The sequence below is a fragment of the Lonchura striata genome, chromosome 24 (assembly GCF_050655825.1).
Source record: "Lonchura striata isolate lonStrDom1 chromosome 24, ASM5065582v1, whole genome shotgun sequence".
Lineage (NCBI taxonomy): Eukaryota > Metazoa > Chordata > Aves > Passeriformes > Estrildidae > Lonchura > Lonchura striata.
Genome location: NC_140726.1, coordinates 4,998,000 through 5,017,952, shown reverse-complemented (window position 1 = coordinate 5,017,952; position 19,953 = coordinate 4,998,000). Strand labels below are relative to the sequence as shown.

At 41.5% G+C, this 19,953-nt stretch overlaps 1 protein-coding gene across 41 annotated transcripts in view; it reads right to left on the bottom strand.

Annotated features, from left to right (window-relative positions):
* Window positions 1-19,953, bottom strand: part of LOC144247416 (uncharacterized) — a 185,067-nt gene that overhangs the window by 46,339 nt on the left and 118,775 nt on the right. For 17 of the 41 annotated variants that reach the window (XR_014950015.1, XR_014950018.1, XR_014950028.1 and 14 more), the window contains one exon: window positions 1-19,953. This exon is cut by the window's left edge. Coding sequence is in view for 20 of the 41 variants with exons in the window: in XM_085560411.1 (XP_085416537.1) it covers window positions 19,788-19,953 (166 nt within the window). In the remaining 21 variants the exon portion in view is untranslated. The other 24 variants (XM_085560414.1, XM_085560416.1, XM_085560408.1 and 21 more) reach the window with 9 other exon arrangements.

Here is a 19,953-nt window from a genome sequence, read left to right as displayed (position 1 = left end):
TGTTTTCCCTTCTTCCCTTTCAATTTCCTTTGTCTTCCCTTCTTCCCTTCCAATTTCCTTCCCGTTTTCCCATCTCCTCCTCGTTCTCTTTTCCAAATCCCACGCTCCACATCCTTTGTGGCAGGCAGTGCAGAGCCAGGGGGAAGCTGAGGCTGCAGCCGCCCCTCTGGGATGCCACGGCTGCAGTTTGTTGTCAGAGGAGATGAGAGGCCACTTCAAACACCAGCAAAACAAACTTCTCACTAAAGCCACACCAGTGCCATTAATCCCAGAATGGGTTTGACCTGCTGCTTGCAGCAATTCCTTAAATCTCACTTAAGCTGAGGAGCACAAAGGGGCTGCCTGCACTCGCCAGGGACTGTGGTGACCCCAAATCTCACACCAGCCTGGGCTGCTGCACCACAAATCCCCAGCCAGGATGGCTTGGGAGCGAAACAGGGCTGGGAAAGCAGAGCCAGCTGTGACCCTCCCTGCTTCTGAAACTTCTGTGACTTCTGGTAGTGCCAGGCTTACAGGAAATTCATTTCCTGAGGAGGAAAAAGGCCACAGCCCATGCTTAGGTGCACATCTGTGGCTGCCTGAGCTGGGTTTTGTACCCAGCCCTCCAGTGATGCTCTGCTGGCCTGGGATGTCGCTGCCCTTCCTCTGCTCTTATTTGCACTGCACAGGAATTATCAGTGCCACAATTTTGAATAATTGCCATGAGCGCTGCAGCACTGCAGCTGCTGCTCGGGGTCTGGGTGTCGAGGTGACCCCAAGAGTGTAAGATCCTCATTTCCCAGCCCGTGCAGCCAAAGGAAATGTGCAGGATCAGCTTCTCAAGGTTTTTTATTTTCCCTTATTTAGAACATTCTTTCTCTGACCTGCTGAGCTCTGTCCAGCAGCTCGGCCATGGCATTCTGTCTGTCCTCAGGGCAGTGTTTGCATTTTATACCAAAAACTGCCTGTGCCATGTTTACAATAACGTGCCAATATCTGTCATTTATGTTGAACAGTGTGTTTGTACCTTAAACCAACAGAAAAGTGTCACCAGCACAGCAAGACATGGAGGGCAAGGAGAGGGAGAAGAAGAGCAGGACACACCCAAATCCCTCCATCTTATCCCTTTGAACCCCATTCTAAAAACCCTAAAATTCTACTTTTTCACCCTGTGTTAACTCAACTCCCACACTGCTCAAACCCTTGTTGCTTGTAATTCCTCACACAAAGTTGGCAGTTTTTTTCCACGGGCTAAAATGGAAGCCACAGGTGTTTGTGACTTTGTGCCAGGGTCTCTGAGCCCCTGCCATGGTCTGGGGGTACCCAGGGCAGCAGAGGGATGAGCTGGGCTCCCACAGCAGCTGAGCCTGGGAGAAGAGCAAACACCCATCCCCTCTTCACTTTTATTTCCCATTGGGAAATTCTGTGCTCAGTCCTTCGGAGGAGCCATCCACGGACTGCACCACGCTCCAGACTTCCCCAACATTTTCCCCCAGAAGTGACCAGAATTAGCAGCTTTGGACAGCCCAAATCTGCCCTTCCCACTGGATTTTCCCTGCTCTTGAGTTGCTGCTTTTCATCCCAAACCTTATGGAGTCCAAGCTCAGTTCTAAAGTTATTACAATGAACGCCCATAATTCTGTGTATGGTTATTAAAAACACAAGTACCTAATTTGTTCTAGACTTGCAAAGTTCCCATTAAAGTCTAAAAGCAACTAGATTCCTTTTTTTAAAAAAATTAAATACTGGTGGAAAAAGAATGGCTTTATAAAACAGTTTGAATTTTTCACTATTTAATTTCACTCCTTGCACTCAGTTTGTGAAACTGAGAGATCCCAGTTTCCCTCCTCACCCTTCCTTTTCCTCAGAACATTCTTTTTGGTTTTTTCCTTTCTGATGGGCATGGTTCAGTGCCTCTGTTTCAGATTTATCTCTGCTTGTTGCTGGCACCTTTTTAGCCACTTTTTGTCCTCTCGGATCTGGTGGAACAGCTCCTGTGCCATCTTAGCGTCTTTGCACCCAAAAATTTCCCTTTAGTGTTGAGCAGAGGTTTATCCACCCCCTTTTTATAAGAGGAATGAGGCCTAAAGTGTTCATAAAAACTAAAATTCATGGCTTGAGTTACAAATACTCTGGATATAAGAAAAACAAGCAGCAAAGTCTGGTTGCCCATCAAGAATTCAATGATTTTTCAAAAGGGTCTGGAGTGGAGGTGGTGGGAGGGAGGAGCCACTGCTGATAAGACAGAAGGAAGAAAATTTCAATTTCTTTCCATGTCTGCCCCAGAAACCTGATTCTTGAACTTATTTCACCAGGAAACAGGGCCATGACATTGCACAAAGAGGCCAATTTCACCCTATAGCATGTGCAGATGATTTGCTCGGGGAGAATACATTTTATATTTTGAATGTATAAATTTAAATATATGCAAGTGGGACTGCCTGGAGCACCAGCAGAGTCAGGGCGAGCAGGATTTTTGGCTTATTTAAAGAGCAAATTAAAAGGAAGGGGGGGGATGCATTCCCAAATATTTGGGATTTTCCTCTGCTATGGGAAATTTCCAGACGTGAGATTTCTTTTCTGTTGCAGTTTGCTGAAACCCTGCTGGTCCAACAGCACAATTCTGAGTTTGTCCCTGCCTGACGCCTGAGTGGGCACAGAATTTATCCCAAAAACTCCCACCAGGAATGAACCGAAATCCCCAAGCTACGAAGAGGGAAAAATGGGAATGAGAAGGAAAATTTGGTTAAAAGAGAGAGAGAGGTGTGCACGCCCTGCTGTGGCCTCAGAGTTCATTTCCAAATATTCCGCTGCTCCACACCAGCTCATCCTTTCCCTGAACATTAAAATCAGTGTCCCCATCTCCCTGAGACGACATCTGTGTCCCTAAGAGATCAAAATTTTGTAGAAAAAAATGTATTTATTTAAATATTTTAATTTATTTATGTGCTATTCTATTTTATTTATTTAAACAATTTAATTTATTCCTAATTTTACATAAAATTCTATACTTTTAGTGCTCTTTTAATGTATTTATTTAAATATTTTAATTTACTTATAATTTTATATAAAATGCTATACTTTCAGTGCTATTTTAATGCATTTATTTAAATATTTTAATGTATTTATCATTTTATATAAAATTCTATACTTTTAGTGTTATTTTAATTTATTTATTTAAATATTTTAATTTATTTTTGTGTTATTTTATTTTATTTATTTAAATAATTTAATTTATTCCTAATTTTACATAAAATTCTATACTTTAATGCTATTTTAATGCATTTATTTAAATATTTTAATGCATTTATAACTTTATATAAAATTCTATACATTTACTATTATTTTAATGTATTCATTTAAATATTTTAATGTATTTATCATTTTATATAGAATTCTATACTGTTAGTATTAATTTATTTAATTTACATATTTTAATGTGTTTATAACTTTATATAAAATTCTATACATTTAGTATTATTTTAATGTTTTATTTAAATATTTTAATGTATTTATGATGTTATATAAAATGCTATACTTTTAGTATTATTTTATTTATTGAAATATTTTTATTTATCACTTTATAGAAAACCCTATATTTTTACTATTCATTTATTTAATTTTAAATATTTCCCGAGTGTGGCGACTGAAATTCTCTTATTTTGACCCGTCTGCTCAGCTTTGAGGCCGGAATCCAGATGGAATCACCCCATGCTCATCATCCCCACTCTGCTCCCAAGGTTGCTGGGCTTGGAATTCCAGTCATGGCAGGAATTTTACCCGTTTGGAAACGGCACCAACAGAACACTCGGGGCCTTATTGATGGAACAATGAGTCATTCTGGCACTCCACCCCATCCCACTTTTATCTAAAATTCAACTCTGCTTCATGCATCTGATGGAGGAGGGAGCAGCAGAGTTTCAGCTGGGTGTAGAACTCGGTGGTTAAAAATCCAAAAAAAAAAAAAAAAAGAAATGAAAAAAAAAAAAATCTCTCACATGATGAAAGTTTCATTTTTCACAACCATGTGAGAACAGAGAAGCAAAACACGAGCGCTGCTATGAGGATTTTCTTGCTGCCCAGCAAGGCAGGAGAATAAAATATTTCAGAATGCAACACTTGAGCAGCAATTCTGGGCAGAAAATTTCAGTGGTGTTCTACAAGAGGCTTAAAAGCTTCCCTTAATATGCACTTTACAACTGTGGCGAGCTAATGATGGTGCAAGACCACAAAATATTTCCCAAATCATTTCCCTAATGACCTGAAGCTTTCAGATGGGCTGCTGGTATTTGCTGTGTGTGATTTAAATGAGGATTGAGCTCAAAATTAAAGATTAAGGCAGGGCAAGAGCTGCCACCTGTCTCTTAGGAATGCACCTGACTTACACACAGTGCAGAATGCCCACACAGCAAATACAGGATGATTTTTGGGTCAATACTGACTGAATCTAGGCAGAACACATCCAAATATTGGGTTTTACCATGCTCCAGCTGCTGGAATACAAAGTTTTTAGGGATACACTGGTTGGGAGTTGGAATTGTTGCCATTCAGTCCAGGAAAACTGGGATATGTTACAAAACACTCTGCATTTTTTAACTGAGTGATCTCAGCACAAATGACTATTTTAACCTTCTTTTTTGTCCTTTCTACCTCCTTCCTGACTGCTGGATGCATCCGTGGGATTTCTGGGTGTGTATTTGGGATTTCTGGGTGTGTGCATGGGATTTTGGGATGCATGGCTGGGATTTCTGGGTGTGTGAATGGGATTTTGGGATGCATGGTTGGGATTTCTGGGTGCATGGCTGAGATTTTGGGATGCATGGATGGGATTTTGGGATGCACGGATGGGATTTTGGGATGCATGGATGGGATTTTGGGGTGCACGGATGGGATTTTGGGATGCATGGATGGGATTTTGGGGTGCACGGATGGGATTTTGGGATGCATGGCTGGGATTTTGGGATGCACAGATGGGATTTCTGTAATTCCTGCAAAGCCGGAGCAGAGCACCCTTGGAAGTCACTGCTCTTCTGTCAGGTGTGACTGGGATTGAAAATTTCTCAGAAGTTTTTGGGAAGAAGGAAGGCACAGAGTCACAATTACACACGAGGCAAACGAGCTGTCCTTTCATTGGAAACCATTCCATAACTCCTTGGAAGTTTGCAGTTTCCTTCATTACACGTGCAAGCATCAGTGCTTTTTTTTCTTTGGTCTTTATCTCAAATAAATCCCAGTAAATTTGGAATCCATCTCACATTTGCTTGGGCATTATCTCCCAAGGCCTCCCACGGTTCAATGCCCTCCACATCCATGTGGGATGGAAGTGGAGTGTGCCATCCCCTCTCCATGAATTCCTTCCCAGGAATGTTTCTGGCCCTCCACGTTCAGAGACCCAAAACAAGGACAAAGTTCCCATTTCCCTATCGCAGGACAAACACAGTTTTGGGAGGTGGATTGTTTCTTTTTGCATTTCACATTCCGGTGGAAACATTCCCTGAAAAACACTCGCTATCTCCCTGGCTATCCAGAGGCTGAAGTGAATAAAAAGTGGGACTGGAACCCAAGGAAAACAAGACAATTTTGTGCCTCCACTGCTGAAACTGAGCAAAACAAACCCCAGCAACTAAAGGCAGCTCTCGGGGCGAGCCACTTTCCTTTTGGCTTCCTCCTCTCCTCGTTTACAGCTCCTGAGCTGCTCCTTTCCTCCTTGCAAAAGGTCCAAAACTGTAACAGTGCCACGTTCTCCTGGAAATCCACTGAAATGGCACGTGATGGAAGCCATATGATGGGAGCTTAATTACACAGGGGGCATATGGAAGGCATATGAGACAGGGACATATGGAAGGCATATGATGGAAGGGCATCCGAGGACATATGATGGGAGTCTAATTAATTGACAATACATTCCTCTCATCAGGGGGAAGAGCTGGAATGCAGCTTTGTTCAGAGGGAAAAAATGCACATTGAATTATGTTCACTGACCATTCTCCCTTTTTAATGATCATTCCTCGGGTTTTGGAGGGGGATGGATCTTTTCATTGACATCTCGCACAGGATTATTACAAATAATCATTTGTTTTGAACCTCCTGAAGTTTGAGCGTGCTGAGCGAATCTGAAATGCTGCCACCAAAAAAAAAACAAAAAACAAAAAACCAAAAGAGCCTGTTCTGATTTGGGATTATTCACAAAGCTGCTCCTAAAGAAGTACCAAACAGGTTAAAAAATCACAATGAAAAAATTATAGAAGATCCAGTTCTCATTTGGGATTATTCACAAAACTGTTCCTAAAGAAGTTGTAAAAAGGTTAAAAAACTACAAAAAAAACAAAATAAGAAGAGCCCGATCTTACTTGGGATTATTCACAAAGTTGCTCTTAAAGAAGTCCTGAACAGGTTAAAAAAAACCACAAAAAAGACCCCATAAAAGAAGAGCCTGTTCTTATTTGGGATTATTCACAAAGTTGCTCTTAAAGAAGTCCTAAACAGGTGAAAAACTAAAAAATAAACCCAAAATAAGAAGAGCCTGTTCTTACTTGGGGTTATTCATAAAGTTGCTCTTAGAGAAGTCCTGAACAGGTTAAAAAAAAAACCACAAAAAAGACCCCAAAATAAGAAAAGCCTGTTCTTATTTAGGATTATTCACAAATTTGCTCTTAAAGAAGTCCCAAACAGGTTAAAAAACACAAAAAAACCCAAAAACAAAACAATAAAAAAAGAGCCTGTTGTTACTTGGGATTATTCACCAAGTTGCTCTTAAAGAACCTAAACAGGTTAAAAAACCATCAAAAAAAAAAAAAAAAAAAAAAAAAACCTAAAAGAAGAGTCTGTTCTTATTTGGAATATTCATAAAGTTGCTCTTAAAGAAGTCCTAAACAGGGGAAAATCTAAAAAAAAAAAAAAACAAAAAAAGAAGAGCCTGTTCTTACTTGGGGTTATTCATAAAGTTGATCTTAGAGGAGTCCTAAACAGGTTAAAAAAAAAAACACAAAAAAGATCCCAAAATAAGAAGAGCCTATTCTTACTTGGGATTATTCACAAAACTGTTCCTAAAGAAGTCCCAAACAGGTTAAAAACCCCAATCCTCATGGAAAAAACCTCTGTGTTGGATGGGAATCACTGCAGCTGAAAATTTACACTTCCATCTGCAAAAAGATTTATGTGGGGGGAAAAAAGGTAGTGCCGAGAACGTGCCAGGAAGATTCCTCATTTTTTAACTACCTGCATGTGTTTGGGGCATGTGCCTTCCTGAAAACAGAAGCAGCTGTGTGTTTTCCCAGATTTTTTCCTTGTCCCGAGGAGCTGCAGAGCTACAAACCACGGCAGTGATGTCTGTAACCTCTCTGAAAGCAAGATGGGATCAAATCCTATTAATCCACTCTTGGAATAACTCCTAAGTGAGCCCCAGTAACCCTCACAGCTTCTCCTCGCATTCAGCAAATAGGGATTTGCAGATATTTAAGTTTTTAGGGCCACTTTACCACAAAAAATGTATTTTCTGGGTTATTTAGATACCTTGAAATAGCAATAGCGTGTTCACACTTCCACATTAACCCAATGAAGTTAACCCAGTGCCTCCTCTTTCTTTTTCTTCACCAACTGAACAAGTTTAGGAAGAGACAGAGCCTCTTATTTCTGGGAACTCAGAAAACCTTGCCAGAATTACTCATCTAGAGAGTGAAAAGATTTAAGTTCAGGTCCTGGGCCCTGACCAAGTGTTGTGGCCACCACCTTCACCCAGGCCCCCAGAGGACCTGACCCCTGAGTGCTGCCAACATTGAAAAGTTCACTTTTCTCTTCCAGCTTTAGGAGAGTTTCAAGGGTTTTTCAGGTCTCCAATATTCAGGCAAATAAAACCACGGGTTTCAGGAGCGGTTGGGTAAATTGGATGTTCCAAATTCCCTGTAAAACACATCAGAAATGTGGGGGATTTTGGTCCCACAACATCTGGGGTGTTCCCCATCTCCTTTTTACTTCTTTACAACATTTTGGGTGTTCCCCATCTCCTTTTTGTTTTCCCACAACATTTGGGGTGTTCCCCATCTCCTTTTTGTTTTCCCACAATATTTGGGGTGTTCCCCATCTCCTTTTTAGTTTTTTTGCAACATTTGGGGTGTTCCCCATCTCTTTTTTGTTCCTCCACAACATTTGGGGTGTTCCCCATCTCCTTTTTGCTTCTTTGCAACATTTTGGGTGCTCCCCGTCTCCTTCACCCAAACTGCTGGGATGGAGAAGCAAACCTCTGCTTTAAAACACCCAACTTTAATGTACAAAACTCCCTAAAAATCCCCATTTTAGCTGAGTGTATTCCCCACTGGATATTCCCAAGGATCAGCTCTCTGAGGGCTCTGTAGATTTAGGTACTTCCACCAAAACCCTTTTATCTGCAATCACCAGCCTTGTTTCACTCCCAGTGTAGAATGAACTGAGCCAATCAAAGACTAATAGAAAGGGGGGAAAAATACAGATTATTTTTACCTTTGGAGACTTCTGCTTGCTGACCACGAAGGCAAGAACACTGAGAGGTTGCCATGGTGCTTTTTGGGAATGTTAACACCACGCTGCTCGAGGGCTAATGAAGGAAGACAAACATCACTGGATTTGCTACAAACTCAATAAAACAGCACCAACAAGCAGAAAAACGCTTATAAAATCAACAGTTTTGATATTTCTAGAGAGGCAGAAGGATTTTTAAAAGGTTTTCCAGCTTGTCTTACCTGCTCTTTCCTGTTCCAGGTGTCCAGAGCAAAGAGTGCTGAGGATTTTTTTGGTCGCTCCTCACGCCGGTGTGTGCAAGACCCAAGGAAAGCTAGGAGGTTGTACAGTTATCTCCCTTGGTGTAATTCTAAACTATACAACCTACTACCTCAACCTGGATGCATGCAGTCAAAAATTCATAACCTCAGGGGCTTCTACTTACACACACAAAAAATAAAAAGCCTCCAAATCCTCAGCGATTTAATTTAGAGGGAATAAACTGCTGGGGGAAAGACAGCAACCCCAAATTCAGCTCCCCACAATGGAAATGTGATAAGACACAACAAGCCAGGGTTGTTCCTGCTGGGTTTGGACAAGATCACGGAGGTTTTCACACGAGATGGAATTTTTTTCCCCTGGCCAAAATAATGGTGTTCCCCTTCCATAGCAGATTCAGAACATACACAGACATGTTTTTTTTAAAAAAAAGGCATTTAAAGAAGGCTTAGGGTGAAATTTGTCCTGACAAGTCTTTTCCTTCCTGAACACACCACGCTGACCTCGACCTTGGCTCCTGGAGGTTTGAAGGATGTGCAGGAATGGGGCTGGGAGAGAATTGCAGAAGGGGAACAAATCCTGAGGTGAATTTGACCCTTTCACCAAAAGTTTCAAATGAATCACTCTGGAAAAGCAGCATTGAGCCTCCCTCAGCAGCCAGCCACGTTTCTTTCACAAGCCACACGTTTTTAACTTGTTAAATTGCCAGCCAAACAAGCAGGATGTTATCCTTGTGACTCACCCAGCACCCACCAAGGTGGCACTTGAAGCAGCAGGCTGCATGATTTTTAAAAATTATTATTATTATTATTATTATTATTATTATTATTATTATTATTACTATTATTATTATTACTATTACTATTATCATTATCATTATTGTTATTATTAATATAATAATATAGCTATCAATATCAAGATATAAATATTATCAATACTATAAATATTATCAATTTTAGCAATATTATTTTATTATTACTAGTAATATTATTATTGTTCTAATCATCCTCAAATGTGCTGCTGGGGCTGGAGCTGCCCCTCAGTTAAATCCAGCCCCTGGCACAGCAGCTCTGTGCTGGAAGGGGATTCCAAGGGAATCAAACCTCAGGGATGGGCGCTGCTGAACGCACGTGCTGCTCTGTTTTCCCAGGATAAAGCAGAATTTCTGATGATGGAAAAGGCACTGCCCTGCCTTTACACCCCAAGCCTGGCAGGAAATAAAGGGGGGAGACGGGAAGCAGCATCACTGCTCAGAATTCAGCCTGCAACAGCAGGAGAACACGTTGGAAAAAAATGCAAAATAATCTTTCTGTGATGTCTGAGTGCCCATGATGTTGATGGTATCCCAATTTCTTAGGACTCCATATTTGGTAAAGTTTACTTTGACCAAACGTGGAAATGCAGCATATTTTAGTTAGCAGCAGAGAGCTCAGTCACTGTTAACTGTTTGATTAGTTAGAGCAGGGACCAAAGCACAGCTTGGATAAGGAAACCATGGATTTCTGGCCCTGAACTCCAACCAGGAGCTGTCTTTATCCTGTCCAAAAGCATCCTGGGCCCAGCTCCTCCATAATTTCTGTGCACTGAACAGCTTTTGTCCAACAGGAAATCCAATTCTTTAACTCAAGTTGTTTTATGGGAAGGAGTGAACCTGTGTGCTGCGTTAGGCTGATGGAAAATCCCAAATCCTGCCCAATCTCTGGGTCACAGAGCAGACAAATTCCCACTCAGACTTCCAGAACCAACCTGTTCCACATTTTATAAACAAAACCATTTCAGCTAAACCACTCGTTTTCTACAACTTATCCCTGCAAGAATTTTTCTGCATCTCAGTCTTGTAATATCCAACATGTCACAACTGAAAATTTATCAATTATGACCTATATCTGATCAATGTAATGAGAAGGTGCTGGTAACACTAACACAGGCACCCCTTGCACACCATGTATTTAAAAGCAGAGCTGAGCAAAAAAACCCTAAAAACTCTCCAATAATTTGCTCTAAAATGGAAGGTAGAGAGGGATAGAGAGTTTTGCTTCATTTGCGTACTCATCAAAGGTCTTTTCATGGATAAATTACAATACTTAATTCCTTACTTTAGATTTAGGCCAAAATAACCCAAATTTTTCTCAGCTTGGCCAAAGCTAATGACTCCCCACCTCTCTTTGCTGCTCTTCCATCTCCACAAAGAGACTTCAGGAACTTTCTAAATACCAAAAAAAATTTTGTCTCAGGGTTTGACACCTAACTCGCCCTCTGGGGTCAACTTTTAGATATCTCCCTGTTGGAACTCAAAATGTCTCTCAGACATTTTTGGAGGTTCCAGGCCCAGGTCAGAAGCATTTGAGACCCTGGCAGGCAGCTGCAAACAGCTGTGATTTTGGGTTTGAGCCATGGAATGAGTTACCAACCTTGCAGGAAGAACAAGAAGTCACAAAAGTTTAGATATTAGAGTAGAAGTAGTCACAAAGTAGAGGGAAGAATTTTTGAGTGCTGTACAGGGGGGTTTTGGTTTTGTACATGGGGGTCAGAGGGTTTAAGATGGATTTGGGATTTGGGCCTGCCCTGTCCTCCCTCTTTCTCCTTCCTCACCTCCATGTTCTTGGTGATGTTGGCACTCACAGATTGGTTTAGAGTAGAAAATCACCATTTAATATAGGTAATAGGCATTGGGGAAAACTGTACCCATGTAACACGTAATGTACCATATAAAAGATAGAAAATCACCATTTAATATAGGTAATGGGCATTGGGGAAAAACTGTAAACATGTAACACGTAATGTACCATATAAAAGATAGAAAATCACCATTTAATATAGGTAATAGGCATTGGGGAAAACTGTACCCATGTAACACGTAATGTCCCATATAAAAGACAGCAGCAGCCCTGGGTGGGAGAGAAGAAGCAGTCGGGGTCAGAGAGGATGTCAGGGTGTGTGTGTGCCTCTGCCTGAGCTGTGAGCAAACCACAGCAGCCCAGGAGAAAATCTTTGAGATAACTCGCAATAAACTGCCTTGAGACCCAACAACAGAGACTGCTGAGTTTTCTTTGGAAGCTCGGGTTGGAGGAGGGAGTTTTCCACCACACGGAGCCACCCCGACCCAGGGTGGCCTTTGACACCTCCCAATCCTGCTGCAGAACATATCCTGGAAAATTCCCCCCATTTATGGCTCCATCACCCACTACAGGTGTTTTGCTCTCTCAAAGCTTGGACAGCTCAAAGTGCATTCACATCCCAGAGGAACTGGGATTTGCAGCAGGAAATTCCCAGCAGGAAAAAGGTGCCAGGCCTTCGAGTGGTGCCATCACTCAGAATATCTGCTGGCAATGAAGGCAGGAAGGGCAGAGTTTGGGAGATTAAAGCAGGAGCAGCCTCAGTGCCGTGATTTGTGCTGGAATTCGTGTCCCCTCTCCGTGCCTGCCCTGGGGAGGAGCAGAGCAGAGGCAGCACAGCCCTGCTGACGCTACCTCCCCAGCTCCCTGTTTGTTTTCTGGTGATTTTTGTCAATTATGTCTTTACCCAATTAGCACAATCATACCTAATTACGCAATTAGGGCGAATCTGTCATCGAATGACAATGTTGGGATACGTTATGGATGTCAGGAGGTTCCTGTTGAACATGTGGAGCTCTGTGCTCCTAAATCACCTCCCGGGGCCCCAGTGCCTTTTGTCTGGCACCCCTTTTAGGCCTCTTGCTGTTTCAGAATCCCAGAAATGATTTCACACTTCTGGGGACCAAAGGGAATCTCTGGCCCGGCCCAGCCTTATTCTAAAGCTACGGTGTAATTAAAAAATTGTGTCTTTTCTCTCCCTGTAACTCTCTGATTCCTGAAGGGAACGTGATTCCAGCTGCTGTCCCACCACAGAAGTGCTGGGATTCTTTATCCAGGGAATATTTCCTCCCAAAAGGAGACAGAATGCCACTGGAGCAGTTCTTCTCAGACTCTCCAGCTCTGGGGCTCCCACCTGCCCATGCCACCGACCCCAAAAAACACCAGGACTGAGCTTCAGTCTGGACTGGGAAATCTTCACTCCTCTCTTGTTTTACTGCCTGTCCTTCACTGGCTTCAGGTGAGAGAAAAATTCACAGAGCTGCTTCCCCTACCCACATTTCCTATTGAATTTCCCCAAGAGTGAGGTGAGAATCTCAACCCAGAGCTGATTTTTTGGCACCTGCCTGGCTGGAATATCCCATTCTTTGTGGAAAGCAGCAAATTCAGCCATGCAGGGGTGCAGAGGGCAGAATATTCCCAAATAATGCCATAAAACAGTGCCCCATGCATTAATCCCCTGCCCTAAATCACACTTTATAGGCATTTACAGTCCTAGTGACTTTGAACAGGATTCCAGCAATGGACATTCACTGTGGATGGTCATGGAAGCTGAATTTTGTCCCATTATAATCAGGAAAATCATCAGCTGAGGTTTGGCTCTGAATGTCTTGGGCTGTGAACGATGCAGAAGAAGGAGGAACTCACCTTCCCTCTCAGATCCCAGGCAGGGCTTGCCAAGGAGGGGGTGGGAAAACAAAATATCCCCGAAGCAAATGCATTTCCTGAAGTCACTGAGCAAAAACTAAATACAAAAACCCACAAATGCCACCGTTCCAGTTGGAGGGCTGAGATCCCATTGGCCAAATTTCAGCCTGGAGTGATCTTTGCTTTTTCTTTTTCTTTTTTTTTTCTTTTTTTTTTTTTTTCTCAGACAGGAGGGGGTTTCACACTGGAAACGCTGACATGATTCCTGCTGCTCACCTCACTCCTTCAGCTTTATTTGGTGAAACTTTCTTAGAAGTTGGTTGTAATGAGGAACCTCAAGAGGTTCAAAGGTTTACCCCAGCTCAGAGAGCTCTCCTAGAAGTCTGGCAAACACACTAAAAAGGGCTGGAAGTCCAAAAAGCTGCAAAGTAGCGAAAGAAGCCTCATCTGGGCTCAGCTGAGACCCAGAGCAAGTAAATATTTTGAAAGCTCTCCAAAATTTTTCAACTCATGACAACAACCGTGCCTCAACTTTTAGCCAGGGTTGCAGCAATCTGAAGGTTTGCTCAATATTACATTTCAATCTCTGGGTTTTTTCTTTTTTCCAGGGGAAAGGTGGCTGAGATTTCACTCCTGAACCAAATGTGGTTTTTGGGAGGAGCTGGAGCATCAGCTCTGGGTGAGACAACAGCACCTGAACACCCCGTGCTGCTCTAAGGGGGGAAAGTGGCACAAGTAAGAAGTGCTGATGACTCCAAACTACCCCAAAACTTTTTTGGGGGGATTTTTTGGCTGATCCCAAGCCTGCTTTGTGACTGAAACCCCGCAGAGCATGGGCCTGGAGGCACGGCTGGTTCCACCTGCGTGATGAGGAATGAAGGAACTGAGAGGAAGCTGAAGCAGCGCCTGGTGCCACTTGCAGGGTGGATTGTTGGGGCTGGATTTCACCATGAACCTGCAAAAAATCCTCCCAGAGGCTCCCCAGCCCTGCTGGAGCACTCCCAGCTCAGGGAATTCCACTCCCGCAACGCCACGGAGCATTCCTGGCTCAACGGCAGGTGCACAAGGCGTGGATCCCTCCCCTAAAAATCCTCTCCTTTTTTCCTCCCTTCCTGGTTAGAAGCAAATAAACAAAAAGAGAGGGAGGAGGGGAGGAAAAAAAAAAAAATCAGATTACTGAAATAACCAGAATACTGAAATTTATCTGCCTTTTAAGAGTTTAACCAGATTTGATTATCTGAATAAGAGTATTTGGACACGGTTCAAATTCCAGGGTGCACAATTCCATTCTGCTTATCTTGAATCCCATTTGCCACTGCATATGGTTATTCTAATTACGATCAGAGTGCTATTGTGTGTGACAGGGGCTCAAAGGAGGCAAGGCACAAATAAATTCCCTTTTCGCAGGTGTTCTCAGGCAGCACCAGGAGTGAGGAGTGCCCAGTGAAAAACGGCACAGCGATATTTGGAGGGAGGAAAAAAAAGATTTACCAAATATTAAAATTTAAATTTAAAAAAAAATCAAAAAGAGGAGATTGGGGCATGTTTTGCTTCTGCTGCTTTCAACTCTAACTCTGGCCAAAGGAAACAGCAAAACCTCCCCAGATGCAGCCACACAGGAAGGGTTTTTTGGCTTTTTTTTAACCTCTAAAGCAGCCACTCTGCCCATTTCCACAGCAAGGAGAGGCAGGAATGAAGGCACTGGTTTTTGGAGAGGATATTGGGACATTTTGGGGTAATTCCCACGTCCAGGTGCTCTGGTTGGATTCCAGCAGTGCCTCTTTAAGTCCTCCTTATAATAATAAGGGAAATAATAATAATAATAATTTTTAAAAAATCATGAATATAAAAAATGATGAATGCAATGAATAAAAAATATTATAATTAATTATCTATAAAATATATAATATATAATATATTATATTCATATATAATATATTATATGTTATATGTTATATATGTTATATGTTATATATGTTATATGTTATATGTATGTGTTATATAATATGTGATATATAATATATAATATATAAATATTATACATAATACATAATATATCATACATAATACATCATCTATAATATATAATGTATAATGTATCATATATAATATGTTATAAATATAATATGTGATATATATATTTCATATATAATAGTTGATATATAATATGTGATATATATTTGATATATATAATACCTGATATACAATATGTGATATATAATATATAATATAAAAATATAATATATGATACATAATATATCATACATAATACATAATCTACAATATATAATACATAATGTACAATATATAATATGTGATATATATCATATATGGTGTATATATAATAGGTGATATATAATATGTGATATATATCATATATTATATATAATACATGATATATAATATGTCATATATATCATATATTATATATATAATACATGATATATAATATGTCATATATAATATGTGACACCTATAATATATAATGATGAATTATATTAATAATAATGAATATAAAAATGATGAATAATAATTTTTAAAAGGGGGACATAATAATACTAATAAAATAACCCATTGCAAGCGCAGGTAGGAGCTGCACAGCCCCCAATTCTGCTCCTCCACCCTAGCAGGAAGACACATTTCAAGGTTCTCCACATCATTTGCCAGACCCCAGCTTCACTGGAGAGCTTAATGAAGTGCAGTGGAACTCAGCAGCAGCACAGAAACACAAATTAAGGCTGGAAACAGAATGCAGAGATTTTGAAAAAGCTGGAAAACAACGGGGCAGAATATGGGGAGGCTGCAGCTAGAAAAGAGCAGGGCACAGGAGACAAACTGAAAAGCGTTTTAAAACTCAGCCAGAACATTTTAAACCTCAGCTAGAACAGGATTTTTGGGGTTTTCTGGGCAAGCTGAGCTCAGAGAAGCTGCAGAAGGGTCTGCTGGCTAAAGGAGTGAGAAGAAGCTGAGAAATAAGAAGTTGATCAGGAGTTTAAGGTTGTTACCAAGGAGACTAAAAGAAGAGAGAAATTAAAGAAAAGAAGGGAACTCTTGTGGTTAGATATTTTTAGGAAGTTAGTTGAAGTTGCTGATATTTTTTATTGATGGTGTTATGTTGACTTATTGGAGTTGATAATTAGGGCAGAAGAATGTCCCTGCTTCGTGCCACCTCCACCTCGAGAGCGAGCAGAAGCTGTGCTGGTGGTGCTGCCCTCCTTCCATCCTCCCTGCACGAGCCAAGAGCTGCAGGAGCCTTCCCTGAGCCCGTCCCACCAAGCTGAGGCCGCAGCACAGCCCCAAACTCACCCCAAAAAAACCCCAAAGATGCTGATCCCAGAAATAACTCCCTGCTCCTCCTCCCAGCAGCTCGCCCCACTCCTGCTGCCACTTCTCTAAAGTTCCCTTTCTAAGCACCCAGCTGTGTTTAGACCAAGCCTCTCACCAAAAGGAGGGGAAAAAAAAATCAGATATTGATTAGCAGGTCCCAACACAGGCAGAGAGAAATTGCACTAAAATATTTTACAGAGAAGAAAACAAAAAATCTGTTTCTTCTTTCCTCTTTTAAGATTCAAGAGTTAAAATTGTTTTAACTTTCAGAGAAGTCATTACTGGGCTGGGGTTTTTCTCTAATTCTATTTTTAAAGGCAAAAAACAAATTGATTTCCTAATTAAAAAAAAAAATACCAAACCAAATGGTGGTACTTCATTTTGGGACATATCTGACCCAATTTTGGCACTCTCCAAGCAACGTCACTTGAAGTGCCAGAACATCCTTGACAAATTCCAGGCTTTTCTCAGCCCATACTACCCCAAATGGCTTTAGAGAGGAGAAACCACCCTCCAGAAATATGGATTTTATTGGGTTTTACCAGCTCATTTCTCCTTGGAGCTCAGACTAAACGAGCCCATGCTCCCCTTGGAGCCAGCACGTGGGAACCCAAGGCGATGAACATTCACAGCATTTAAAAGAGCAGCCCCAAAGCAGCACAGATTATTCACAGATCTTCTGGAAAAACCAATTTTTACTGTCCCAATGTCCTCCTGCTCCCATGGTGAGCCCCTGCTCATCCCACCATGGATGGAACAATGCCCACCCTCAAAATCCCAAAGGAGAGCCTGACTCCAGGTCCTGTTCTGGGTAAAACCCCACCACAGAACAATCCAGCAGCAAAAGTTCTGCTGGAAACCACTCATCAGCTTTTATTCCCATCCAAACATTCGGGGAGTATTGAGGAGCAGCTTTTATACCCAACTTTGCATCACACAGGACACCAAAATGCAATTTTCTCTCCTGTTTTTAAACTTCGTTTCAGCTCACAGGGAGAAAGAAGAGTGGCTGGACTTCTCTGACTTAATTTTAATAAAAATGTTTCATCAAACTTCTACAATAAATAGGAAACACATAGAAAACCCTGGAAATTCATCAAAGTGAGGGAAAAAACCCGTTTTTTGGCCTACAGCAGTGTATGTCAAAGCAGCCAAGTTCAAACCCAGAGAAATTTTAAGAGTGGAAATGCAGAGCAAATCTTTGGTGGAATTAACACTGAAAGCTGCTGGAAAGAAATAGTCAGAATTTATTTTGAGTTTACAGCCTAATTATTTTCATACAGAATCTGTACATTGGGGTTTTAAAAAATGACTTCTTCAAAAATAATCATTCCACTCTCCTGACTTTAAAGGTTACTTTTCCACAGCAGCCTTTGCACTGCCTGCTCCCATGGCTTTTTCCTGCCCTATCCCTTCTTTTGGACTTTCCAGCATGATTATTTTCTCTTTAAAACTGTTTGAAAAGACACAACTGCCATGAAATTGGGAGGAACAGGGCTCTATAATAAACTGATTTTTGAAAGAGGAGTTGGAGGGCCAAGCCCCTGCTGTGTCAGAGAAGGGATTCCAAGTTCCTGGATATAAAGGAGGAGAAGTGATTGCTCTTCTCACAAATTCCTGGACTAAGCAAGGAAGGAATAACTCCATGTTACTTCATCAATGAAATTATTTTCTCTGTTTCAGAATCAACACAAGAACGCTCCCTACCACATCCCCATCACCAGAGCAGGGCAGGACATGGGTGGGATTTAATTTCTTCAGCCTGATGTCAAATCAACTCCCCCCCATCCCCTTTTCCTCAGCACCAACCAAGCAAACAACCCTTTGCAGCTTCACTTTTATATTCCTCTAAATCAATTTTTAAAAATTTTTTAAAAATTGAAAATAAAAGAGGGAGGAGGGGGGAAAAGGAGGAAAGAGTGAAGAATATTTGGAGGGGAAGTGCAGCAGCACCCCGGGGTGCTCTTGCCAGCCAGCCACAGACCTATAGATACAAGCTTGTGTGGAATATGAGCACAAGTTCGGATCTACGGGTTTGAGGCAGCAGGCAGGGATTTCTGCTGGCACTGGCAGGCTTTGGGGTCACTTTTGGGGGGGATGGAAAGAGGAAAAAAACTTTTCTGCAGGTGGAATTTCTGAGTTTTTGCCAGGAGCCTTCGTTCTCTCAGCCCCTCCTCGGAGGGTGGGGGGCAGAGTGGATTATTGATTTTGTTCTGATACAAAACCACAGATTCCTGCACTCCCATGGGAGCCTTAAGAAAATCAGAAAAATAAAATAAAAAATTAAAACCAACCAAAATAAAGCCGATCTGTGTTTCTTCCTCACAAGCACTTTGCTGGACAGAATATTACACAGTACTGAGGTTAACAAGCATTGAATTAACAAGCAGCATTGGAGGAATATCACTAAAACAGGGTAGGAAATGATCCAACAGCAAAATTTTGGGATACAAACAGAATTCCAACACACAGCCATCCCCCCAGCCTGCAAAAAGTTGTTTCCATTCTGGCAGCCTGGCTGAAGCAGGCAGAAGAAACAACTGCCTGAGAGTTGTTTTAACTTTCAGAGAAGTCATTACTGGGCTGGGGTTCTACTTTAATTCTATTTTTAAAGGCACAAAACAAAACCCCTGTCACTCTGCTGAACAAGCTGGCAATTCCCCCTAACCTCAACTCTGCATTTCTTCCACACAGACAAATAGAAAAGTTCTTTGGGATTTTTCTAATAAAGCTTGAAAAGCAAAGTTTTGCCACCGCGAGCAGGAGGTGTCCCCTCCTTCCCCTGAGGTTTCCAACTTTGCTTTCCTGTGGAAGGAATATTTCCCATTTTATTGGTGGGGAGTCAGCCTGGCTGTGAGCCCCACATGGAGCTGGTGGAGAAAATCACTGAGATCAACTCTTGCTCAAAGTGTCACCAATTTTTCACTTCTTTTCCTTCAGGAGACAAACCATATTAATGCAAGTTAATATTACCCTCTGTAAAATCAAACAGGCACCACTTGGAAAAGAATTTTGCTATTTGGGTGCTGTTAGAAAATTCTTCTTTTTTTTTTTTTTTTTTTTGTGCAGGTCCTTAAAATAAATCACTTCAACCTTTCCAGCCTGGTAAATATGCAATTATAAAATACAATTTTCCTTTATTTGGAATTGCTGGGTGGCAAGAAACTCCTGTTATAGATGTTAAACTTCCACCATCTGCCCAAAGGTTATCTAAATTCATCCTCCAACTTTAGATTCCTATGCTGACACTCACCTTAAAAGCATCTTAAAAGCCAAAATTCGTGCTGCAGCATCTTTGAAAATCCTGGGTGGCTTTCCTGTTGGAATTTTGGGGTGGAGGAAGCTCTGTCCCTGCAGTGGTGGAGGCTGGAGCGGGGCAGGGAGCACAGGGATTGTGCCCTCCTTGGGAACAGAG